We start from the raw sequence: 27,791 nt of genomic DNA, 5'->3' as shown, positions 1-27,791 counted from the left end.
CACTGTCCAATACAGGAGGCACCAGGCACAAGTGTCTACGGAGCACTTCAAATACATCTAGTCCAAACTTAGGTGTTGATATGTGTAAGATGCACACCAACTTTCAAAGACTTAGCCATAAAAAAAGAATGCAAATTATCTCATTAAGTTTTTTTATACTTATTACCTGCTGAAATGACAAGTTTGGAAATACTGGATTAAATAAATTATTTAATCTCCTTCACCAATTTCTTTTTATCTTTTTACAATGTGACTACAAAGTAACTTCAAGTTATGCATGTGAGTCACATTGTTACTACTGGATGGCACCACTCCTGCCTGTGAACAAGTGATTTTTAATATTATCAGGAGATAAGATGATCTGACTAAGAACACCTTGTCTTGAATCACACTGCCTGTTTTTAAATCTTTCCCACCTGTCTAGGACTGACCAAGTTAGTATCTCCATGCCTGGATGTCCTCAAATTTAAAATGGTGTTAACTACCTTTCTCATAGGACTCAAGACAGACTAAAAGAGAAACGCTAAGTATATACATCAGTTAGCGTTACTATTCTTTATTAACAGAGAAGGAAAAGAGCACTCCAATCACAGGCAAACTTGCTCCTCTGTTTTGTTTTTTAATATTTAAGAATGTAGAGCACTTTGTCGTTTTTGTTGAGTTAGTAAAAAATACTGCAGGAGATGAGATGGATGGCTAAGGTACAGGCTGAAGGAAATTCAAGAGTTCTCAACCTGTTTATTTTGGATAGCTCCTTGTCTCCTTTAAATACAAAAGTGAACTTATAATGGAGGTATTCTCCCAAAGAATACACACGTGTGGCCTGTAAATACATATAACTTATGGCACAGCATTTGTGTGTGTGAAGAAGTCATCATAACCAAATAAACATCATGGTCGTTGTCTTGACAACCTTTATTATAGAACCTTTTTAAAGTCTATAACAAAAAAATCTTACCCATATTTTTCAATGTTCTGTTTGCAAAGTACAGGTAAAGATATTGATTAAACACACTAGACTATTATTACGCTTACTTTTCCCTAATAAAGAATCTAAAGCTGGAGAAAACAGGCAACTCTTCAATAAAAGCTATTTCTTCTGTTGATTAAATTTTTATCTGAAAAAAAAAAAAAAACCACCCACAAACTTCAGGACTTTTCCAACCCTACAAATCTAGATAACTGCCATTAACTCGATTAAATTATTATAACTACAACTTGTCCTTATTTCCTCATCCATCAGACCAAATAAAAGGCTGTTCCAAGTTTCACTACTTTTATAATATCTTTTATTTGCTTGAGAGGTAAAGTAAAATTCTGGATACCTAGAGAAATATTTTCAAAAGAAAAAAGTAAAGTAAACGTTAAGTCTTGAAAGGGATACGCCTCACTGCTAAAGAATATAATACTTAAGGCAACTTTGAAAACCCAGTTTAACTCCCAGCGGAAGACGATTCGTCTTCTTTACTAAGACCTCATTGGTCTAACAGCGAGCATCTTCTTAGCCTGACCTCCTTGCAACTTCCTAATTCCCTCCCTACGGCCCTTGAGAACAGGCTCAATGCCCTTCTCTGCGGCTCACATTTAATTACCCAGCAGTCTGGTTTGTCCGGGAAGTGCCCGAAAAACTGGACGTCAGAACCACGCTGCTGTCTTGACCATCTCTTTTACGGAACCTCCTCCTGCGGCCACTAAAGACACCGCGGGGCCCCAGCCCGACGCCACTATCCCGGCTCCAAGATGTAAACACCGCCCTTCTCTTCCCCGCCCGCCCCCAACTTCCCTCTCCCGGCCCCGGCTTTGCAGGAGCTCAGTGCAAAGGGGAGAGCACATACCCTCGGAAGTGAGGCGAGAAAAGGGCTTAAGCAACTCCGCGAAGCTAAGGTGATTGAGACGAGTAAGCCGCTCGGCTTCGTCGCTACACAGCGCGGCCACACAGGGGACGAAGGAGTCCGGGATGAGCTCCTGCACTGATTGTACACACTGGGCCATCACCGCGGCAGAGGCAGCGGCGGCGTCCGCCCTCCGGCCCACTCTCGGAGGCTGATCCTGCGGCTGCAGCAGCTACCGCCGCCGCCCGCCGGCCTGGCCCGGCCGGGCGGGGCCGGGCGCTGAAGCCTTGAGACCAATAGAACGAACAGACGCTGCCGCCTTGGCTCCCGGAGCACCCGCCACCGACCCCTCCCAGTCACCGCCGCTCCTCAACGCTCGCCCCGGCGTCCTCGCATTCCACCCTGATAGGTGGAGACGCCGGCAGTCGCCAGTTAGTCCTCTCGACGGCAAAGCCTTGGTCACTGCCGGACTGGAACCGCCATATTGAGGCCGAACCCTGACCCACCGGCGTACTTATCCCGGCAGCCCCCGCGTTCGCCCCTCACGTGACAGTGTTAAAGTCGATAGGGGCGGGAGAAGAGAGCCTGGAAGAGGGAAGGAGGCTAGTCGGCTGGCTGATGCCGGAAGTGTGATAGGCGGACCTCCTGTTGGGCGGGTCTGGGGCGGGGCTACGAGCGTGGTGGGCGGAGCCAGGCCGGTAGGCACGCGATGTTCGGCCTGGTTCTCTCAGCGCGTAAAAGACCAGAGAGGTGTGATGAGGGAGTAGATAGGATGACGCTCGTGGTCGGTGCTGTCACAGTGGGGAGGTGCCCATTCGCCTTCCACGCCGACTTGGTCCTCCCTGGAAACGGTGGACAAACCTTGTGTGGCTGTTCTCACAGCTTCCGGCCAGCTCGCCCCGCCCTTCCCACGCTTCTGGTGGAATGACTAGGGGCAGGTCTCCGTAGAGAGCTAGCTGCCTGCCGGATTCTTGGAGGTTTGTCTGGAGCCGGTTTAAACCGCCCACGTACCGTTTGAACACAACCATGCTTTTAGAAAGGGCTGCTACGAAGGTGGACTCAACCAGCGGGCATAAATTTGTGCCGTTGTGGCACGTAAATATGTGGCAGTTAACCAGTGTAAGAGAAACTCCTGCATTTTCGTTGGTCTCAGGGAAAGCCTTGGCCCCCGACCTTTTCATCATCCTCGGGCGCTTCCTTTTCACACTCTGCTGGAAAAATTACTTCCTAGGAATGAAGGTGTGGGAAGCCAGTAATCATGTACCGAATGAAGACCTGAATTGGCTTCTTCTCTTCCTAGCTTTCATTTCTATAGATTTTTCTTCTAAACGTGTAGAAGTGAATGAAAGGAATTTTACTAAAATATTCAACTGATTGGACTTATTCTGAATTGTATGTCAAAAATACAAGACAGAAAACTGCAACTCCGTATCATGGCTTTATGGTCCATGGTTTAAAGGAGGCTTCTCCAAGCAAGGGGGCTTCCCTGATGGCTTAGTGGGTAAAGGAATCCACCTGCAATGCAGGAGACACAGGAGATGGCTTGGACAGAGGATACAGTCCATGGGGTCGCAAAGAGTCAGACATGACCGAGCGACTAAGCATATTCCCCAAACAAGAGTATCTCAAACTGTCGGATTGTTTGGCACCCTGAAGTTTCCACCATGGTAAGAATTCATGACAGGTAAGTATGCCTTTCTCCTATAAATTGAAAAATGGGAAGTAGGAAAGGGCAATAGGAACTTAATGACATGGCAACTTAGCCACAGATCAGTCTAGAAACTATAACACATGCAAGTTGGGGATCTGGAAATTCATTTCCTTAGAACCATCTGTGCCTGAGAACCTCTTGGAAAGTCTTTTATCCCTTGGAGTATACTCCCTTTTGAATACCTTTGATATGTCCCTTACGCTTTATAATGTGAGAATCTTATGTAACTGCGGGTGACTCAAGTTATACATTTTTTGTAACAGGGCACCTCAGTGCAAGCATGCTACTTTAGTTCTCAACTCAGAAGTTAAAAAGGCAACTTGTTTTTTACATTGGAGGTAAACTAACTGTATTAGTCTCAGGGAGAAGGACTCTCAAGTGTAATTTACTCTAAATGGATATTTGGAGATAGACTTCACATATCATAAAATTCACTCCTATAAAGTGTACAGTTCAGTGGTTTTTACTGTATTCAGAAAGTTGCACAATCATTACTGGTAATCCTGGAACACTTTCATCACCCCCCAAAGAAGCTTATTGCCCACTATCAGTCACTCTGCACCCCAACACCCCTCTAAAGTGAAGTCGCTCAGTCGTGTGCAACTCTTTGCAACCCTGTGGACTGTAGCCCGCCAGGCACTTCCAGCCATGGGATTTTTCCAGGCAAGCATACTGGAGTGTGTTGCCATTTCCTTCTACAGGAGATCTTCCCAACCCAGGAATTGAACCTGGTTGAATTCCAGAGATGGGGGAGCCTGGTGGGCTGCCATCTATGGGGTCGCACAGAGTCGGACATGACTGAAGCAACTTAGCAGCAGCAGCAGCTCCCACATTGCAGGCTGACTGCTTACCGTCTGAGCTACCAGAGAAGTCCCTAGAGCACCCCTCTAGCCCCTGGAAATCTCTCGTCTATTTTATGTCTCTATGGATTTACCTATTCTGAACATTTCACATAAATTGAATCATACAATACATGGCCTTCGGTGTCTGACTTCTTTCACTTGGAGTAATGTTCAAGGCTCATCCATATTGTAGCATGAATCAGTATGTCATTCCTCTTTATATCTAAGCATAAATGGATTGTTAGCTTATGCATTGAATTTACTATCTAACACCACATGCACAGTTTCCAGTGAGTGACTGCACTGTTAGTATCTATTTCCTAGTCTATCCTAAACTACCTCACATGTTCATCTTCTAAGGTATTTTCTTTCCGTATAGATTAAAGCTGAGTCACTGCCATATTTGCATTTCAGCCTACAGGAATGGGGAAAAGAGAATGGAAAAGTAAATGACTAATGATTTCAGATCAAATTTAAAAATGGCATCCAGCAATTTCACTCTTATATCACTGGCTCTAGTGTCTCCAAAGGAGACTAGAAAGTGTAGGCCTGAGAGTTCTGTTGCTAAATGAAGAGAATGAAAGTGGGATGACAGGGCAAGTTTCTCCTCCCCACTTGATTAGGAATGAGGTACCCCGCAAGATGTATTTGCCTGAATTCTAAGATATGACACTTCTCTGATTTCTCTGACTCCCCTGGACATTGACCCTTTTTACATCACTTGTCCTCTGAACCATTTACTTTCTGCAGAACCCTCAAGGCCAGGAGGATAAGATCTATCACTAAAAGAGAGGAAGCTTGCTGGGCCAAATGATTATAACACAAACAACTAAGGATCTCTTTTCCAAGTACTGAAGATGAGACCCAACTTCTTAGACTCCCAAAATCAAAGAATCCCATAAAACATATGCTATGCCAGTAGGCATATATTTTGAAATACTGTGTTATCAAATGCCCATGAATTCTTTTGTATGTAAAATAGTGGCCAGTCTCTTCTGATATCTGCTGTGATCAAAAACGTCCATGGACACTGAAATCAGAGAGGCCTGGACTCAAACGTATCTCCACCACTTGTGCATAAAAGTCGTATCACCATTGTCCATCACCATACATCAAGCAAGCATGACGCTTTATGTATACTGACTACTACTTCTGCTTCTTACACAAACCTGAGAAGCACATGTGTAGCCAGTTACCAGATATGGCACCTGAAGCACAGAGAAGTTAATTAGCTTGTCCCAGGATAACACTGGTGCAGAACCAGCTCGGTTCTTAACCGTAGAGACTTGATCACTAGGATAAATTGCTTTTCCACGTGTTTCCTTACTTTGAGAGCACCTACAGAAATTCTAACTTGCAATAGCTTGCAATACAGTTTTAGCAATAAATCTGTGGCTTAACAAGTTATGCATCTTTTGAGCCTCACATTCTTCACCTGTGAGCTTATGAAGTTGGAACTAGATGCTTTCTTGTATTCATTCCAATGTGAAGATCTTTTCACTGTTATTAAATTTCACTGTGTTAACAGTAGATGGTGCTATTGAGTATTGGCTTCAAAAGCCAATTAAAAAACTGGTTCTAATTAGCCACTAAAACAACAATTCCTGAGTACAATACAGGATCTTACATGGGAGATAATTGGAGGTCCAGGGATGCTGAGAAAAGTGGTGCTTTAAAAGTTTCCTAGGCTTATGTAGAGTCTAAAAAAAATGAATGTATATACAAAACAAAAACAGACAGACATAGAAACCAAACTTATGGCTATGAGAGTGGGGAGAAGGAGGGACATATTAGGAGTACAGCACTAACAGATACCAACTATGTAAAACAAATAAGCAACAAGGATTTACTATATACATAAGTTATACCCAATATCTTGTAATAACTTATAAAGAAATATAATCTACAAAATTCAATCACTATGTTGTATACCTGAAACTAACACAGTATTAAAGATACTTTACTTTTTTAAAAAGTTTCTTAAAGAATTTTATGCTAGGATACTTTCAAACACTAAAAAAGAAAGGTTTAAATATATAATCCACATATTGGCCCACACTTGTTATCTTATTTACTGTACTGGATATTTTAAGTAGGCTTATTATCATTAAAATTCTGACTAAAACAGATGACATCCATTTCCTGGTTATTTTAATGATGAATCATAGCCACAATATTGCTCATAATTCTATTTTATACTTATTATAGGTATTTAAGCCCCATATAAATCCTCCTCTAATTTAATCTGCAACAAGTTAAAAATCTTTTATACATATTTTCTCCTTTAGGCTTCTAAGATAAGGAATACTGTTAGTACCTGGTATTAAATCATGTGTAAATACTTCCAAAAACAACTGGATTTGGATAAGAAAAATATAGATGGGGAAAGCAGTGGGTGGGAATGTTGAAGATCTAACTCCAAACAATTCTATAAACATTAATCCTCAAGATTTAGGCTAAAAATAATTTGCATGCTATGTTGTAGATTGGTTGCATAGACCCATGACTTTCCATTTAGGAAAAATCACAATATCATTTTAAATGTGAAGAAACTATCTTAGAGATATAATTTCCCCAAGGTCATATGCTTAGTTAACCACAGAGCTGGAAAAAGCTTCCCAATTTCCTGACTTTCAGTCTCAAACGTTTCATTATACTTCCGTAGTTTATAAATTAACGAAAAGATTTTTACTTACTTGCCCTTCCTTATTTCAGAAATTATTTAATGTAACATATATTGTTTTCATACATCTTTATAAGTTCTTTTAATTTCAACACATTACAGTGATTTTACATAAAAATAAAAGGAATAGTTACAGCTGCTAAGCAGTCCTCAAATGCCATGAATGAATACTTGTTAGCTAATTTGTAAAGTAATGCTCAAAATTCTCCAAGCCAGGCTTCAGCAAGATGTGAAACGTGAAATTCCAGATGTTCAAGCTGGTTTTAGAAAAGGCAGAGGAACCAGAGATCAAATTGCCAACATCCGCTGGATCATCAAAAAAGCAAGAGAGTTGCAGAAAAAACATCTATTTCTGCTTTCTTGACTATGCCAAAGCCTTTGACTGTGTGGCTCACAATAAACTGTGGAAAATTCTGAAAGAGATGGGAATACCAGACCACCTGACCTGCCTCTTGAGAAACCTGTATGCAGGTCAGGAAGCAGGTTAGAACTGGCCATGGAACAATAGACTGGTTCCAAATAGGAAAAGGAGTGCGTCAAGGCTGTATATTGTCACCCTGCTTATTTAACTTATATGCAGAATGCATCATGAGAAACGCTGGGCTGGAGAAAGCACAAGCTGGAATCAAGATTGCCAGGAGAACTATCAATAACCTCAGATACGCAGATGAGACCACCCTTAACAGCAGGAAGTGAAGAACTAAAGAGCCTCTTGATGAAAGTGAAAGAGGAGAGTGAAAAAGTTGGCTTGAAGCTCAACATTCAGAAAACTAAGATCATGGCATCTGGTCCCATCACTTCATGGGAAATAGATGGGGAAACAGTGGAAACAATGTCAGACTTTATTTTTGGGGGCTCCAAAATCACTGCGGATGGTGACTACAGCCATGAAATTAAGATGCTTACTCCTTGGAAGGAAAGTTAAGACTAACCTAGATAGCATATTCAAAAGCAGAGACATTACTTTGTCGACAAAGGTCTGTCTAGTCAAGGCTATGGTTTTTCCAGTGGTCATGTATGGATTTGAGAGTTGGACTATAAAGAAAACTGAGTGCCAAAGAATTGATGCTTTTGAATTGTGGTGTTGGAGAAGACTCTTGAGAGTCCCTTGGACTGCAAGGAGATCCAGCCAGTCCATTCTAAAGGAGATCAGTCCTGGGTGTTCATTGGAAGGACTGATGTTGAAGCTGCAACTCCAATACTTTGGCCACCTGATGCAAAGAGCTGACTCATTTGAAAAGACTGATGCTGGGAGGGATTGGGGCAGGAGGAGAAGGGGACGACAGAGGATGAGATGGCTGGATGGCATCACCAACTCAATGGACACGGGTTTAGGTGGACTCTGGGAGTTGGTGATAAGACAGGGAACCCTGGTGTGCTGTGGTTCATGGGGTTGCAAAGAGTCAGACACAACTGAGTTTGAAAGAAATTGAAGACCTGAACACATGAAAGGACATGTTCATGGATCAAAAGACTTAGGATTAAGATGTCAACACCTCTCAAATTGTTCTGTAGATTCATGTCAAATTACCAACTGCCCTCTTTGTAGGAATTGGCAAGCTGATGGTAAAGTTTGGCAAAATTCAAGGGAGCCAGAATAGCCAAAATAATCTTTAAAAAACAAAGTTGAAGGACTCAGACCAACTAATTACAAACTTACTGCAAAGCTACAGTAACCAAGACTGTGTGATAATGGGCATAAGAATAGACATGTAGGTCAATGGAATAGAAATGAGAGTCCCAGGATAAGGCCTCATCTTTTAAGGGCAATTGATTTTCTTGAAGGGCACCAAGGCAATTAAAGGAAAATAATATAGTCTTTTCAACAAATGGTCCTGGGTCAGCTGGTTCAGTTCAGTTGCTCAGTTGTGTCCGACTCTTTGCAACCCCATAAATCACAGCACGCCAGGCCTCCCTGTCCATCACCAACTCCCGGAGTTCACTCAGACTTGCGTCCATTGAGTCCGTGATGCCATCCAGCCATCTCATCCTTGGCCGTCCCCTTCTTCTCCTGCCCCCAATCCCTCCCAGCATCAAAGTCTTTTCCAATGAGTCAACTCTTCGCATGAGGTGGCCAAAGTACTGAAGTTTCAGCTTTAGTATCATTCCTTCCAAAGAAATCCCAGGGCTGATCTCCTTCAGAATGGACTGGCTGGATCTCCTTGCAGTCCAAAGGACTCTCAAGAGTCTTCTCCAACACCACAGTTCAAACACATCAATTCATCTACATGCAAAAGAATGATGTTGGACTCCCACCTCACACCATATACATAAAAATTAACTCAAAGACCTAAATGTAAGATCTAAAACAATAAAACCCATAGAAGAAAACATAGGCATGAGGGTTCATAACCTGGAATTAGGCAATGGTTGCTTAGCTGTAACAGCAAAAGCAGAAGAAACAACTACAAAAAGACACTAACTGAACATCACCAAATTTTAAAAACTGTGCTTCAAATGACACTATTAAGAAAGTGAAAAGACAACCAACAGTATAGGAGAAGTTTTTTGCAAATCACATATCTAAAATGATTTGGTGAAAATATGATAAACGTAAATATGGCTAAAAACAGGATTTGGATACCCAAAGTATAGAGATACAAGGGGAAGAAACTAGGATATGTAAAGAACTACTATAACTCAATAAAAAGGATAAATTATCCAATCAAAAATGTGTAACATCTAGGTAACATCTATCACCATAATATAGTTAAAAAAATTGTTTCTTCCTGTGATGAGAACTTTTCACACCTCTTCTCTCAGCAACTTTTAAATGTATAGACATTTTTTAGACTTTTTGTGGTGACCGTTTCGCAATATACACTGAATCATTACCGTATACACCTGGAAGTAATATACTATTTTATGTCAATTATAGCTAAATAAAAGGAAACTTAATCAATTAAAGGTTATGTAACAAAGATTCATAATATTACACTTAATGATTAAATGTAAGAATCGTTCCCTTTAAAATCAGATTGACATAAAAATTATCTTGTCTCATTATCACTGTTTCTATTCAATAATTTTGTAGCTTCCTTACAAAAGCAGCTGGAGAAGAAAAATAATTTCAAGATTTCAAAAAGAACAAAACTACTTGTTTAGAAATTCTAGAGAGAGCACTTTTATCATATCTGTGTAACTCTCCGTCTCTTCAGTTGCCCTCCCCTAATTAGGAGACAGAACTCATGTTTTCACCATCTCTTATAGCTAAGACATCATCATTTGTTGTGGGTTTTGTCAGCTAGACATATGTGCAAGAATCCTATCTGATAGTCAGTTATGTGAGGAAACGCTTTGGGGAGCTTTCAGTTATGCTCTCATTGGTAGTGACAGAGGCACCATAAACCTATCAGTTCCACCAGCATTTAACCAGAGATCCAGTGCAGTTACAATCAAAATAGCCACAGAGATTTTATGGAATTTGACAGAGTAAACCTAAAATTCATACCTAAGAGCAAAGGTGTAAGAATAGTTGATAATTTTGAAGATGAATTAAAAGGTAGAGGAATTTGAACAGCAAGCAAGGTATGTTAAAGTTTTTAAAAGTCAGGAAGAGACAAATAACCCAATGGAATAAAATGGAGAGGTGTGGGACAGACCAGCTTGAAACATGAGCAAAAAAAATGCAGAAAGGACAGATTATTCAATAAACAGTGCTTCAAGAATTGGTTATCTATATGGAACAAAAGTCCAATCAATTTTCTACATCCCAGCAAAATTAATCAGGTCACGTGGAATAAAGATGCAAACAGTAATAACACTACCTGATGTTTATTATGTACTGATACAATTTTAAGCATTTTACATATCCCAATTTATTTAGTCCTCATAACAACCCTGTGAAGTAAGTACTACTAATATCACTTCCATTTTATAGATGAGGAAACTCAGGCAAAAGAGGTTAACTAAGTTTCCCCAGGCCACAGTACCATAAAGTAGAAGAGCTATGATTTGTACTCTGGTAAACTGCGTCTTTTCTTTTCCATGGGGATGGTCTTGATCCCTGTCTCCTGTACAATGTCATGAACCTCCATCCATAGTTCATCAGGCACTCTATCAGATCTAGTCCCTTAAATCTATTTCTCACTTCCACTGTATAATCATAAGGAATTCGATTTAGGTGATACCTGAATGGTCTAGTGGTTTTCCCTACTTTCTTTAATATAAGTCTGAATTTGGCAATAAGGAGTTCATGATCTGAGCCACGGTCAGCTTCCGGTCTTGTTTTTGCCGACTGTTTAGAGCTTCTCCATCTTTGGCTGCAAAGAATATAATCAATCTGATTTCGGTGACCATCTGGTGATGTCCATGTGTAGAGTCTTCTCTTGTGTTGTTGGAAGAGGATATTTGCTATGATCAGTGTGTTCTCTTGGCAGAACTCTATTAGCCTTTGCCCTGCTTCATTCTGTATTCCAAGGCCAAAATTGCCTGTTACCCCAGGTGTTTCTTGACTTCCTACTTTTGCATTCCAGTCCCCTATAATGAAAAGGACATCTTTTTGGGGTGTTCTAAAAGGTCTTGTAGATCTTCATAGAACCATTCAACTTCAGCTTCTTCAGCATTACTGGTTGGGGCATAGACTTGGATTACTGTGATATTCAATGGTTCGCCTTGGAAATGAACAGATCATTCTGTTGTTTTTGAGATTGCATCCAATTACTGCATGGAAAAGAAATGCGAAAAAGCAAAATGACTGTCTGGGGAGGCCTTACAAAAAGCTGTGAAAAGAAGAGAAGCAAAAAGCAAAGGAGAAAAGGAAAGATACAAGCATCTGAATGCAGAGTTCCAAAGAATAGCAGGGAGAGATTAGAAAGCCTTACTTAGCGATCAATGCAAAGAAATAGAGGAAAACAACAGAATGGGAAAGATTAGAGATCTCTTCAAGAAAATTAGAGACACCAAGGGAACATTTCATGTAAAGATGGGCTCAATAAAGGACAGAAATGGTATGGACCTAACAGAAGCAGAAGATATTAAGAAGAGGTGGCAAGAATACACAGAAGAACTGTACAGAAAAGAGCTTCACGACCCAGATAATCATGATGGTGTGATCACTCACCTAGAGCCAGACATCCTGGAATGTGTAGTCAAGTGGGCCTTAGAAAGCATCACTATGAACAAAGCTAGTGGAGGTGATGGAATTCCAGTGGAGCTCTTTCAGATCCTGAAAGATGATGCTGTGAAAGTGCTGCACTCAATATGCCAGCAAATTTGGAAAACTCAGCAGTGGCCAAAGGACTGGAAAAGGGCAGTTTTCATTCTAATCCCAAAGAAAAGCAATGCCAAAGGATGCTCAAACTACTGCATACTTGCACTCATCTCACACGCTAGTAAAGTAATGCTCAAAATCCTCCAAGCCAGGCTTCAGCAATATGTGAACCATGAACTTCCTGATGTTCAAGCTGGTTTTAGAAAAGGCAGAGGAATCAGAGATCAAATTGCCAACATCCACTGGATCATCAAAAAAGCAAGAGAGTTGCAGAAAAACATCTATTTCTGCTTTCTTGACTATGCCAAAGCCTTTGACTGTGTGGCTCACAATAAACTGTGGAAAATTCTGAAAGAGATGGGAATACCAGACCACCTAACCTGCCTCTTGAGAAACCTGTATGCAGGTCAGGAAGCAACAGTTAGAACTGGACATTTAACAACAGACTGGTTCCAAATAGGAAAAGGAGTGCGTCAAGGCTGTATATTGGCACCCTGCTTATTTAACTTCTATGCAGAGTACATCAGGAGAAACGCTGGGCTGGAAGAAACACAGCTGGAATCAAGATTCCCACGAGAAATATCAGTAACCTCAGATATGCAGATGACACCACCCTTATGGCAGAAAGTGAAGAGGAACTAAAGAGCCTCTTGATGAAGGTGAAAGAGGAGAGTGAAAAAGTTGGCTTAAAGCTCAACATTCAGAAAGCTAAGATCACGGCATATGGTCCCATCACTTCATGGCAAATAGATGGGGAAACAGTGGAAACAGTGTCAGACTTTACTTTTGGGGGCTCCAAAATCACTGCAGATGGTGATTGCAGCCATGAAATTAAAAGATGCTTACTCCTTGGAAGGAAAGTTATGACCAACCTAGACAGCATATTCAAAAGCAGAGACATTACTTTGCTGACTAAGGTCTGTCTAGGCAAGGCTATGGTTTTTCCATTGGTCATGTATGGATGTGAGAATTGGACTGTGAAGAAAGCTGAGCGCCGAAGAATTGATGCTTTTGGACTGTGGTGTTGGAGAAGACTCTTGAGAGTCCCTTGGACTGCAAGGAGATCCAACCAGTCCATTCTAAAGGATATCAGTCCTGGGTGTTCTTTGGAAGGACTGATGTTGAAGCTGCAACTCCAGTACTTTGGCCACCTCATGCGAAGAGTTGACTCATTGGAAAAGACTGATGCTGGGAGGGATTGGGGCAGGAGGAGAAGGGGATGACAGAGGATGAGATGGCTGGATGGCATCACCGACTGGATGGCCATGAGTTTGGGTGAACTCTGGAAGTTGATGATGGACAGGGAGGCCTGGCGTGCTGCAATTCATGGGGTTGCAAAGAGTTGGACACGACTGAGCGACTGAACTGACTGAAACTGTGTCTTGAGTTCCCATTTTATTATTTATTTTTAATTAATTAATTATTTGACTGTGCCGGGTCTTAGTTATAGGATGTAGGATCTGGTTTCCTGATCAGGGATCAAACCTGGGCCCCCTGTATTGGGAGGTGGGAGTCTTAGCCACTGGACTACAAGGGAAATCCTGAGTCTCCCTTTTAACCAGTACACTACACTGCCTGCCTTTCATGAAGGATATAAGGCTATTTCTTAAACAAGATTCAAATATTGCAGACGGTAGCAGAAAAGATTGATAATTGAACAGAAAATATTAAATTTAAGGTCTTTTATCAGGAGATCACAAAGTAGTGAAAATTCAAGCTACAAATGGACAAAGAAACATCTCTACCCTAAAGAGTTCCTATAGTTAATAAGGAAAAATGCAATAATACAGTTGATACTGTATAAGTGCCAGACTGCAACACAGTACTATGCAAGTGACAGAAATTCACAAAAGAGGAAATTTGAATGACCAATATACTTTTAAATATTCCCAAAGTTTTAGAAAATGAGCAATGGGTATAGATGGTTCTCAAAAAAAAAAAAAATATATATATATATATATACAAATAGGCAGTAAGCACATGGAAAGGTGTTCACCATTATTAACCAACATGGAAATGAAAATCAAAGCCATAATAAAATACCACTTCACACCCACTGAATGGCTATAATCCAAAAACAATGACAAATGTAACAAGAATGTAGAGAAATTTGAAGCTTCACGTACCACTGGTGTGCATGTAAAGTGGTGCGGCTGGTTTGGAAGGCAAGATGTTTTCCTGTGTTTAACTCTATGTTAAACATAGAGTTACCATATGATGCAGCAGTTTCACTCCTAAGAGAAATGAAAACGTGTGCACACAAAAATTTGCCCCTGAATGTTCATAACAGGAGATTTGTAATAGCCAAATGTGGAAACAATCCAAATATTCATCAACTGATAAATAAGTGCTATAGGTATGCAATGGAATTCCCTGGTGGTTCAGATGATAAAGCGTCTGCCTGTAATGTGGGAGACCCAGGTTCAATCTCTAGGTCGGGAAGGTCTCCTAGAGAAGGAAATGGCGACCCACTCCAGTGTCCTTGCCTGGAAAATCCCATGGACAGGGGAACCTGGTAGGCTTACAGTTCGTGGAGTCGCAAAGAGTCAGATGTGACTGAGTGACTTCACTTTCACTTTATAGGTGTGCAATAGAATAGTATTTGGCAATAACAAGAAATGAAGTACTGATACATTCCACAACATGAATAAACAATGAAACATGCCAGGTGAAAGAAGCCAGTCACAAAGGACCACATATGGTTCCATTTGTATAAAAATATTAAGAGTAGGTACATCATAGTGACAGAAAACAGATGAGTGCTTGCCTAGGCCTAGAGGTAAAGAGTGAGACAGGAGGAATGGAAGAGTTGGAAGGTTTCTTTTGGAGTAATGGAGATATCCTAGTAATGATTGTGATGATGATGTATAGCTTGGTAAATGAGCTAAAAGCCAGGAACTATATCATTTAAATGTGTGAATTGTATCTCAATAAATTTTTTACCAAAAAGGATACAAATGCAATGTTTTCAATTTTTAAAAAATCAGAGATGAGGAAAACTATTACAATTTGTGTTGTAAGGTTTGATAACAAAACCATAAATGAAAGAGAATTCTAGTCATGGTTCTTCCACTGCCTACTTTTAAGACCTTGGAACTAGTCATTTAAACTTTCTGATCTCAAGAATCATCACTTATAGAATATTGTATGAATGCTAATAACCCAGGATTCTAAACAGTGGTTCTTAATTTTCAGAATTACAGATCTCTTTGCTGCTGCTGCTGCTGCTAAGTCACTTCAGTCGTGTCCGACTCTGTGCAACCCCATAGACGGCAGCCCACCAGGCTCCGCCATCCTTGGGATTCTCCAGGCACAGATCTCTTTGAGAAGTTGATAAACATAAGAAGCACTCTGGTGAAAATCATAAATAAGGCATTGATACTAATAATTGCTATTACTATTTCATACTAATTCTGAAATTTGGGGCTAATGAGATAAAAATAAGTATTGGAAAAGAAAAGGAGATTATTATGTACTCAGAAAGGCCAGACAAATTTGCTGAAAACATGAGAATTAATAAATAGTACTCAATAAAGAATTCTAAATTCATAAAGTCAATAGCAATGAACAAGAATAATTCAATTACAAAATATTTTTAAAGGTACACATTCAAATCCATTCTCCTGACTTAGTAGATTATCTCAACCCATGAAAATTTTAACAGCCACAGATGACAAAAGTAAAATCCCTTAGATGCTCCTGTAAAGATGCTACAATAAGTTAAATTCCTAATAAGCACTATTTTAAATGCATCCCACAAAACTTGATATGTTTGTTTTTCAGTTTTGTTTGGTTCAAAATACTTTCCAAATTCTCTATTTCTTTTTGTACCTACAGATTGTTTAGAAGCTTGTTATTCATTTCTCAAACGTGGGATTTTTCAAATATGTTTCTGTTACTGATTTATAATTCCACTGTGATCAGAAGGTACTTGATATGACTGGATTATTTTAAGTTTATTGAGAGTTGGTTTAAGAATATGGTCTCTCTTGGTAATTGTTCTTTGCATGTTTGAAAAAACAGTGATGAATTCCATAATACCAGGTATCAAACCTGCATCTCCTGCATTGGCAGATGGACTCTTTACTGCTGAGGCATTGGTTTCTTAGGGCTGCTCTAACAAATTGAGGAGCTTAAAACAACAGAAATTTCTTTTCTCATAGTTTTGGATTCTAGAAGCCCCAAATAAAAATATCAGCAAAATATCAAACTATCTTCTTAAGAAGGCTCTAGGGAAGAATCCTCTTCCCGCTTCCACTTTGTGGTGGATACTGACAAATCTTGGCCTTCCTTGGCTTGTGGAAGCTCCAGTATCTGCTTGTTGTTTGGCTTGCTTCCTGTGTGTCTGTATCTTCAAATCTCTCTCTCTGTCCTTAGAAGGACACCAATCTTTGTATTTAGGGCCCACTCTAATCCCGTAGAATTTCATCTTACTTAACTTGATTACTTCTCCAAATGCCCTGTTTTCAAATAAGGTCACATTTATAGTCATAGGGATTAGGAATTCAGCATATCTTTTTTCAGGGGGACGATTCAACTACAGTACTATTCTTTTTTTCTTGTCCGTGTCTTGCTTGAATCTTGCAGGACCTCAGATCCCTGACCTGGGATTGAACTCTCTCCAGGCCATGGTAGCAAAAGCCTGGAATCCTAGGGAACTTCCCTATGATACCATTCTTATATCTAGCTTTATATCCTTATATCCCTCTTCATAGAAGGATATCCCTCTATATCTTTAGATTAAAATTTTGACTAAAATTTTTGGTGTACTACTATTAATTATTGAGATAAGTATAGAAATAATTGGAGATGTGTCATATCTCAGTTCAGCTCTTATCAATTTTTGCTTCATGTAATTTGAGGTTCCTCATTAAGTACATTAAATTTAGTATTGCTAAATTCTCTTGATGAATGAACTCTTTTACTTAAGAATGTCAGTTACTCCTCTTATTCAGCATCATACTGGAGTCCTAGATAACATGATAAGACAAGAAAAAAGATATATGTGGTTTATAGATCAGAATGAAAAATCTCTTATTATTTACCATCTGAACCACCAGGGAAGTATGCAGAAGACAAAAGAGATGCAGGTTTGATTCCTGGATTGGGAAGATGCCCTGGAAGAGGGCATGGCAGCCCACTCCAGTATTCTTGGCTGGAGAATCCCATGGACAGAGGAGCCTGGCCAACTACAGTCCACAAGGTCACAAAGAGTCAGACATGACTGAAGTGACTTAGCACAGCACATCAAGAGCTATGAAAATGTTTATAGTCCTACATGAATTTGATTTTACCATGGAAGATTCATTTCATTCAGTAAATACTTATTGACTACTTTTTATAGACTAGACAGTAGTCTAAACTCCAGAGTTTAGAACAAAGCCCACAAAGAGCTGTCATATGAAGACTAAGAAAAGTTTGAACCATGTGGGCTGCTCTCCATGGTTCTGAACGATTCTTGCCCACCAAGACGTAAGTTTAGTTCACTAATATCGCCTGTGTAAGCTGACACCAGAGTTGTGAAACAGAGTAGGGAAGACAGACTGTTAAGAAAAAAATGTAGAAGACAGAGGAATGGAGACCATTACAAAGGTATAGCCATTTTGAGAGTCTGGATCAACCACTAGGATCAGTAAGTGAATTTAGTAATGTCACTGCATATAAAATCAGTATATTTTTAAATGTCACTAGAAAAAAAAAGAGAATAAAAGTTAAAACAATATAGCTTATAACAACATTGACAGACATCAAATACCTAAGGAAAAAATTAATAAAAGATGTGTAAGATCTGTACTCAGAAAGCAACAATATATTACTGAGAAAAATTAGAGAAGACCCAAGTAAATTAAGGTGTATGCCATGTCCATGGATTTGAGGATTCAGTGGTGCTTTTTAAAATTTTATATCTTTATTTTTGGCTGCACTTAGTCTTCATTGCTGTGCGACTTTTCTCTAGTTGCAATGAGTGGAGGCTACTCTTTGTTGTGATGTGCCGACTTCTCATTGCAGTGGCTTCTGTTGTTTTAGATTACAAGCTTATGGCAAATAGATGGGGAATCAATGGAAACAGTGACAGGCTTTATTTTCTTGGGCTCCAAAATCACTGCAGATGGTGATCATGAAATTAAAAGATGCTTGTTCCTTGGAAGGACAGCCATGACCAACCTAGATAGCATATTAAAAAGCAGAAACATTACTTTGCTGGCAAAGGTCCATATAGTCAAAGCTATGGTTTTTCCAGTAGTCATGTTTGGATGTGAGAGTTGGACCATAAAGAAAGTTGAGCGCCAAAGATTTGATGCTTTTGAACAGTGGTGTTGGGGAAGACTCTTGAGAGTCCCTTGGACAGCAAGGGGATCAAACCAGTCAATCCTAATGGAAATCAACCCTAAATGTCCATTGGAGGGACTGATGCTGAAGCTGCTTTAGCCCTGATGTGAAGAACTGACTCATTAAAAAAGCCCCTGATGTTGGAATAGATTGAAGGCAGGAGGATAAGAGGGTGACAGAGGACAAGATACTTGGATGCCATCACTGACTTAATGGACATGAATTTGAGCAAGCTCCGGGCGATGGTAAGGGACAAGGAAGCCTAGTGTGCTGCAGTCCGTTGGGTTGCAAAGATTTGGACACTGAGTGACTGAACAACAATGAGCTTTAGGGTGCTGGGGCTCAATAATTGTGGCGCACGGGATTAGTTGCTCTGAGGCATGTGGAATCCTTCTGGACCAGAGATCAAACCTGTGGCATCCTCAACCAGTGGACCACCGGAGAAGTCTTGAGGATTCAGCATTTTAAAGATGATGAGTCTTCCCATATTGAAAAAAACTTTTTGTGGAAATTGAGAATTTAGTGAAACTGATGTAAAATTTATGTCAAAATGTAAAAGAATAAGTAACAAATTCAATATTGAAAAAAAAGGACAAAGCTGAAAGTTTACACTGGTGTTGTTGTTTAGTCACTAGTCATGTCCAACTGTTTTGTGGCCCTATGAACTGTAGTCCACCAGGCTCCTCTGTCTAAGGGACTTCCTTAGTTGTCATTTCCTTCTCCTGGGGATCTTCCCAACCCAGGGACCAAACCTGCATCTCCTGCTTGGCAGGTGGATTCTTTACCACTGAGATCAGGGAAGCCTGAGTTTCACACTATCAGATACCAAAACATTTCTAAATAAAGTACAAAAACAATGTGCTATTGATTCAAGTGCAGACAAATGGATCAGTGGAAAAGAATAAAAATTTCAAAAACAGACACCAAAATTCTATGCCAGATGCTCATAGACTTAAATATGAAAGGGAAAAAAAAGAGACTTTAAAAATATAACATAGGAGAATGTGTCAAAGACTTTAGAATATGTAAAGACTTTCTGAACATAACACAAGATACATAATGAAAGAGATCGCTGAATTGGACTTGACTAAAATTTAAATTTTTATTTAACAAATATACTCTTAAGACAATGAAAAAGTAAGTTACAGAATAAGAGGTATTTGCAATATACATATATGATAAAAATTGTATCCAGAATATATTTGTAACTTCTACAAATCAATCAGAAAAAGACAAACTGCAATTTTTAAGTAGGCAAATGACATGTAGTAGTACTTCACAAAAGGAAACATCCAGATGCCTAATAAGCATATGTAAGTGTGTTCCACGTCATTTATCCCCCAACATAATGGCTAAATTTATGGCACTGCTGATACTTAGTGTTGGCAAAAGTGTGGAGCAGCGGGAATTCTCATACGCTACTGGTGGAAGTTTAAAATGATTCAGTCCAGTTGGCTTCAGCTACTCTTTACACTAGAATCCTGGGAACTAAATAAACCCATTACTGGCTTCCTTACGTACACCAAGACTCTCAGAAACACAAGTCACATCTCAGTTACCTATTAAAGCCAAACAATCTTTTATGGACCCAGCAATTCCACTCAAATACACACTTAACACATATACTATATATGCCCCAAAAGATTTGTACAAGAAAGTTCATAACAGTTTATTGACAATAGCTCGAAACTAGAAAAACCCTATTGACAATAGAGTGGATAAATTAGAGTATATTCATAGAATACTATTCAAAGAGAGTAAACCAGTGCTACATGTGGAAAGAAGGCTATATGATTCCAAGTAGCAAAATAAAACAAGCAAGTTAAGCTATAATGATATGTCAGGATAGTGTTAACTTTGGTGAAGGAATATTGACTGGAAAGGAGCTTGAGATAGACTTCTGTGGCACTGGTAACACTCTAGACGTTGATCTTGGGAGTGGTTGCGTAGATGTATCCATTTATAAAAGTTCAGTGATCTGTAAGTTTTACATTTGTACACTTATATTAATATTTTGTGCCTTAATTTTTAAAATTTGCCTCCCCTCAGAAAACCTCAAGGTGCCATAGATATTTTTCTGTTTTCTCTTGAAGTTTTATAGTTTTTAGCTTTAGGATTGAGATTTATTATCCATTTCAAGTTAATTTTGTAAGTGATTTGAGACTGAGTTGACATTAATTTTCTAATACAGATATCAAGTTATCATAGCATCATTTGTTATAAGAACTTTCACTCCCATTGAATTGCCTTGGCACCTTTTAGAAAATTTACCCCATAGCTGAAGGTCTATTTCTGTATTTTTTATTCTGCTCCAGTGATCTATGTCTATCCTTCTGCCAGCACTGCACCATCTTGATCACTATAGCTTTACAGTAGGTCTTGAAATCAGGTCAAGTCTTCTAAATTTATTCTTGCTTTAAAATTATTTTAAATCATCTTATATCATCTACCAATAAATATTTCTTGAATGAGCAACTTCAAATATTATTTGGCTACTCTGGGTCACATCTAAAATAAACTTTAGAATGAGCTCATCAATTTCTACAAAAATAACCCCACTAGAATGATCATTGGGATTGTGATGCATCTATAAATCAATTTGGGGAGAACTGAGATATTAGCAATATTGAATGTTCTAACCCATGAACATAGTGTATTTCACCATTTACTTAGTCCTTTCATTTCTCTCAGCAATGTTTTGTACTTTTCAGAAAAGAAATTTAATATGTATTTTGTTAAATTTATTCCTAGGTATTTAACATTTTGTGTAATATTGTAAATGGAATCTTTTTTATTTCCAATTGTTTGCTACCAGCATATAAAAATATAATTGACTTGTATATTGACCTTGTACCTTTTGATCTTGCTTAAATTCATTATTTCTAGCAGTTGGTTTCTAGCATTTTATAATCATTTCTAACATTTTATTAGACTGAGCTCTAATATTTTTATTTGCAGTCAAAAATTTATGCTGGGTTACATGATCAGAGGTCATATTAATAAAATTTAGGCTCAAGGAGAAATCCTGCCTGGTTTCCTGGAAACCAGGTTAAAAGCTCCCTGGTGGCTCAGACAGTAAAGAATCCGCCTGCAAGGCGGGAGACCTGGGTTTGATCCCTGAGTTGGAAAGACTCCCCTGGAGGAGGGCATGGTAACTTACTCCAGTATTCCTACCTAGAGAATCCCCATGAGCAGAGGAGCCTGGTGAGCTACAGTCCATGGAGTCGCAAAGAGGAGGACATGACTGAGTGACTAAGCATAGCATGGCGCAGCATTTTTATACATCATCTGCAAGTACATAGGATTATTCCTTTTTTATTTTTATGCTTTGCATTTATTTTTCTTTTTTATTGCAATGACTATTTAGAAGGTTGAATAAAAGTATTACCATGGGTATCCTTAAACAACAAGGACCTACTGTATGCCACAGGGAATATTCAATAGCTTATAATAACTTATAATGGAAAATAATCTGAAATAAATATATATATGTATATATAGAGAGGTGTATAACTAAATCACTTTGCTATACACCTGAAACGAACACAGCATTTTAACTCAATTATACTTAAAAAAAATTGTTCGAGTATCTTTTACTTGGACCTGAACTTTAGAAAGAAAACATTGAACATTTCGCCATTGATTATGCTCATGATTTAGGTGTTAACTGAATCATGACTGGGTATAGAGATTTGTCTAACACTTTTTCTGCATCTATTAAAAAGGCATGTTTCTTTTATTTTCTATTCAGTTATTATGGTGAATACTGATTGATTTTCAAATGTTTCATCAGCTTTGCATTCCAGGGTAAAATCCTACTTTATCATGATATATTTTCCATTTTACATATATTGTTGGATTTGATTTACTAATATTTTATTAATTTTTGAGTCTATGCTCATGAGCCATACTAATGTCTGTAATTTAAATTATTTGTATTTAATATATTTTTCTGGTTTGTAGCTATGTTGGTCACATAGCTGGCAGTTTTTTTGTCTTTCTGAAAGAGTTTATGCAAGGTTGGTGCTATTTATAACTAAAATATTTGATTATTTAGCATTGAAACTGGGTTTTTCTTCATCAAAATGTATCTGGTTTAAAAATCAGTTTCTGGGGCTTCCCTGGTGGTTCAGTGATTAAGACTTCCCCTTCCAGTGCTGGGGGTGCAGGTTTGATCCCTGGGGAAGGAACTAAGATCTCACATGCCTCACCATGCAGCCAAAAAACTCTTTAAAAATCAGTTTCTTGAATAGATACAGGGCCATTCAGATTTTGTTTCATCTTTGCCAATTTTAATATGTTATATTTTTCTAGGAAGTTTTCTATTTCATGTAATGTATCAAATTGACTGGTGAAATGTTTTAATAGTATCTTTTATTATTTTAATATTTCTAGGATTTGTGGTTTTAACTCCTTGGTAATATGTGGGGGTTTTTCCCCCTTGATTAGTTTTTCTAAAGTTTGACTAATTGTGCTAATCTTTATAGGATAATTTATAAATAATATGAAAATCAGCTCTTACATTTATTAATTTTCTCTAGTGTTTGATGTTTTCTATTATGTTGATTTCTGCTCCTAGCTTTATTTCCTGCCTTCTACATTTAGAGGTTTACCTTGCTCATTTTTAAAGTTTATTAAGGTAGAATCTCTGGTCACTGATCTTAAAACTTTCTTCTATTTAATTTATTAAGAATTTAAGGCTATAAATTTTTATCTGAGCACTGCCTTGGTTACATCCATCATAAAATGGATATCTTGTATTTTTGTTGTCATTAGTTTGAAATATTTTTCCAATTTCCCCTGTTATTTCTCATTTGACCTACGGATACTTAGAAGTTTTTTGTTTAACTTCTAAATATTTGAAGTTTTCCACATGTTATAAACTGATTGTGCCCCACCAAAATTGATATGTTGAAAACCCTAGATGCCAGTGTGCCTGTATTTGAAGTTGGAGTCTCTAAGGAAGTAATTAAGTTTAAGTAAGATCATAGGAAATCAACCCTGAGTATTCACTGAAAAGACTGATGCTGAAGCTGAAGCTCCAATACTTTGGCCACCTGATGCTAAGAACTGACTCATTGGAAAAGACCCTGATGCTGGGAAAGATTGAAGGCAGGAGGAGAAGGGGACAACAGAGGATGAGATGGTTGGATGGCATCACCGACTCAATGGACATGAGTTTGAACCAACTCTGGGAGATAGTGAAGGACAGGGAAGCCTGGCATGCTGCAGACTATGAGGTTGCAGAATCAGACACGACTTAGTGACTGAACAACAAATGGGGATTAGTGTCCTTATAAATGGTAATATCAGAGTTCGTTCTCTCTCCCCTCTCATGGCACCCACCATGAAAAGACCATGAGAAAACATGGTGACATGAAAGTGACTGTCTTTAAGCCACTAAGTAAGCACTCATGAGAAACTGACTTGATGCCTTGATCTTAGACTTCCAGCCTCCAGAACTGGGAAACAATTTATGTTGCCTAAGCCACCTATGCTATGTGTTTTTTTTTTTTAATTTATAGTAATGCTAGTTTTTATGATTGTTCACTCTTACTTTTGTAGGACAGTTTTTCCAGAGTTTTTTCCCCTTCAGCACTTTTAGTATATAGGCTATGGTATTTTGTTGTAGCAGCCTATTACATGTAGCAGCCTATTACATATTTCATTACATGAAAGATGCCTCTTTCATGATTCTTAACTTAATCCTGTTGTAGTGAAATAACATATTCTACATGATTATGGCTTTTTTCATTAGACTTTTTTAAAGTAGTCTGCATCTTTGAGTCAGTATCCATTAGTCAACATAAATTTCAAAGGAAATTTGAAAGTTTAAAAAGTACAATTGAGGGGCTTCGCTGGTGACTCAGTAGTAAAGAATCTGCCTGCCAATGCAGGAGATCTGGGTTTGATCCCTGATCTGGGAAGATCCCACATGCTGCAGGGCAACTAGGCCTGTGAACCACAATTACTGAGCCTGTGCTCTAGAGCATGGAGCTGCAACTGCTGCAGTCCGTGCACACTAGAGCCTGCGCTCCGCAACAAGAGAAACCATGGCAACGAGAAGCCCACATACCACATTGAAGAGTATCCCCACTTGCCCCAACTAGAGAAAGCCCACACAGCAACAAAGACCCAGCACAGCCAAAACTAAATTAATTACTTAATTTTAAAAAGATACAGTTGGGGAAAAGAAATCTGTATTTATGAGGTGTTGTGTTCTTTCAATGTCAGTTAAGATAGTTATTGGCTTAGTTCACAACCTTGGTGACAAATACTCTTTTTTTTTAATTTTTATTTTTTTATTGAAGGATAATTGTAGCAGCCTATTGCTTTACAGAATTTTGTTGTTTTCTGTCAAACTTGTTTTCTGTCAAACCTCAGCATGAATCAGCCATAGGTATACATATATCCCCTCCCTTTTGAACCTCCCTCCCATCTCCCGCCCCATCCAGCCCCTCTAGGTTGATACAGAGCCCCTGTTTGAGTTTCCTTAACCATACAGCAAATTCCCGTTGGCTATCTGTTTTACACATGGTAATGTAAGTTTCCATGTTACTCTTTCCATACATCTTACCCTCTCCTCCCCTCTCCCCATGTCCATAAGTCTGTTCTCTATGTCTCTTTCTCATTGCTGCCCTGTATATAAATTCTTCAGAACCATTATTCTAGATTCTGTATATTTGCATTGGAATATGGTATTTATCTTTCTCTTTCTGACTCACTTCACTATATAATAGGTTCTAGGTTCATCTACCTCATCAGAAGTGACTCAAATGTATTCTTTTTTATGGCTGAGTAATATTCCACTGTGTATATGTACCACAGCTTCTTTATCCATTCATCTGTTGATGGACGTCTAGGCTGCTTCCATGTTCGTAGTGCTGCAATGAACATTGGGATACATTGTCTTTTTCAACCCTGGTTTCGTAGGTTATATGCCTGAGAGTGGGATTGCTGGGTCATATGGTTGTTTTCATTCCTAGTTTTTTAAGGAATCTCCATACCATTTTCCATCGTGGCTGTATCAGTTTACATTCCCACTAACAGTGCAAGAGCATTCCCTTTTCTCCACACTGTCTCCAGCATTTATTCTTTGTAGACTTTTTGATGATGGCCATTCAACTGGTGTGAGGTTATATCTCATTGTAGATTTCATTTGCATTTCTCTAATAATGCGCAGTGTTGCACATCTTTTCATGTGTTTGTTAGCCATCTGTATGTCTTCTTTGGAGAAATGTCTGTTTAGGTCTTTTTCTCACTTTTTGATTGCGTTATTTGTTTTCCTGGTATTGAGTTGTATGAGCTGCTTGTATATTTTGGAAATTAATCCTTTGTCAGTTGTTTCATTTGCTATTATTTTCTCCCATTCCAAGGGTTGTCTTTTCCCCTTGCTTATAGTTTCCTTTGCTGTGTAAAGGCTTTTAAGTTTAATCAAGTCCCACTTGTTTACTTTTGTTTTTACTTCTGTTACTCTAGGAGTTGGGTCATAGAGGATCTTGCTTTGATTTATGTCATCAAGTGTTCTGCCTTTGTTTTCCTCTAAGAGTTTTATAGTTTCTGGTCTTATAGTTAGGTCTTTAATCCATTTTGAGTTTATCTTTGTGTGTGGTGTTAGGAAGTGTTCTAATTTCATTCTTTTACATGTAGCTGTCCAGTTTTCCCAGCACCATTTATTGAAAAGATTGTCTTTGCCCCATTGTGTATTTTTGCCTCAATTACCCATAGGTGCATGGGTTTATTTCTGGGCTTTCTATCTGGTTTCATTGGTCTGTGTTTCTGTTTTTGTGCTAGTACCATACTGTCTTGATGACTGTAGCTTTGTAGTATAATCTGAAATCAGGAAGGTTGATTCTTCCAGCTCCATTCTTCTTTCTCAGGACTGCTTTGGCTATTCAGGGTCTTTTCTGTTTCCATATGGATTGTGAAATTTTTTGTTCTAGTTCTGTGAAAAATGCCAATGGTAATTTGATAGGGATCACATTGAATCTGTAGATTGTGTTTGATAGTATAGTCATTTTCACACTATTGATTCTTCCTAACCAGAAATATGGAATATCTCTCCATCTGTTTATATCATCTTTGATTTCTTTCATCAGTGTCTTATAATTTTCTGTGTACAGTTCTTCTGTTTCCATGGGTAAGTTTATTCCTAGATATTTAATTATTTTTGTTGCAATGGTGAATGGGATTGATTCCTTAATTTCTCTTTCTGATTTTTCTTTGTTAGTATGTAGAAATGCAAATGATTTCTGTGTATTGATTTTGTATCTTGCAACTTTCCTAAATTCACTGATTAGTAATTTTCTGATACTACCTTTAGGGTTTTCTATGAACAGTATCATGTCATCTGCAAAGAGTGAGAGCTTTACTTTTTCTTTTCTGATCTGGATGCCTTTTATTTCTTTTTCTTCTCTGATTGCTGTAGCTAGGACTTCCAGAACTATGTTGAATAACAGTGATGAAAGTGGACACCCCTGTCTTGTTCCTGATCTTAGGGGGAATGCTTTCAGTTTCTCATCATTGAGAATAATGTTTGCTGTAGGCTTATCATAAATGGCCTTTACTATGTTGAGGTAGGTTCCTTCTATGCCCATTTTGAAGAGTTTTCATCATAAATGGGTGCTGAATTTTGTCAAAGGCTTTTTCTGTATCTACTGAGATTATCATATGGTTTTTATCTTTAAGTTTGTTAATACAGTGTATCACATTGATTGATTTGAGTATATTGAAGAATCCTTGCGTTCCTGGAATAAACCCAACTTTGTCATGGTGTATGAGCTTTTTGATGTGTTGCTGAATTCTGTTTGCTAAAATTTTGTTGAGGATTTTTGCATTTATGTTCATCAGTGATATTGGCCTGTAGTTTTTTTGGTGTGTGTTATATTTGTCTGGTTTTGATATCAGGGTGATGGTGGCCTCATAGATTGAGTTTGGAAGTGTTCCTTCCTCTGCAGTTTTTTGAGAGCATTTTAGAAGGATAGGCATTTGCTCTTCTCTAAATGTTTGATAGAATTCTGTGAAGCTATCTGGTCCTGGGCTTTTGGTTTTAGGGATATTTTTGATCACAGCTTCAATTTCAGTGCTTATAATTGGGTTGCTCATAATTTCTATTTCTTCCTGGTTCAGTCTTGGAAGATTGAACTTTTCTAAGAATCTTTCCATTTCTTCTATGTTATCC

General features: G+C 38.6%; 2 protein-coding genes across 3 annotated transcripts in view; one reads left to right on the top strand and one right to left on the bottom strand.

Annotated features, from left to right (window-relative positions):
• Nucleotides 1-2,348, bottom strand: part of TRAPPC8 (trafficking protein particle complex subunit 8) — an 85,237-nt gene extending 82,889 nt beyond the window's left edge. For both annotated transcript variants that reach the window (XM_012103423.4, XM_012103424.4), the window contains exon 1: nucleotides 1,836-2,348. In XM_012103423.4, coding sequence (XP_011958813.1) covers nucleotides 1,836-1,992 — 157 coding nt within the window. In that variant the 5' untranslated portion in view covers nucleotides 1,993-2,348. The remainder of the gene's footprint in view (nucleotides 1-1,835) is intronic.
• Nucleotides 2,349-2,505: 157 nt separating this feature from the next.
• Nucleotides 2,506-27,791, top strand: part of RNF125 (ring finger protein 125) — a 115,110-nt gene continuing 89,824 nt past the window's right edge. Inside the window, exon 1 of the mRNA XM_060405383.1 lies at nucleotides 2,506-3,499. Within this exon, the coding sequence (XP_060261366.1) occupies nucleotides 3,497-3,499 (3 nt within the window). The 5' untranslated portion in view covers nucleotides 2,506-3,496. The remainder of the gene's footprint in view (nucleotides 3,500-27,791) is intronic.

The sequence above is a fragment of the Ovis aries genome, chromosome 23 (assembly GCF_016772045.2).
Source record: "Ovis aries strain OAR_USU_Benz2616 breed Rambouillet chromosome 23, ARS-UI_Ramb_v3.0, whole genome shotgun sequence".
In the NCBI taxonomy this organism is placed as follows: domain Eukaryota; kingdom Metazoa; phylum Chordata; class Mammalia; order Artiodactyla; family Bovidae; genus Ovis; species Ovis aries.
Note: the sequence above shows the minus strand (reverse complement) of the source record. Positions and strands in the feature narration are given on the sequence as shown.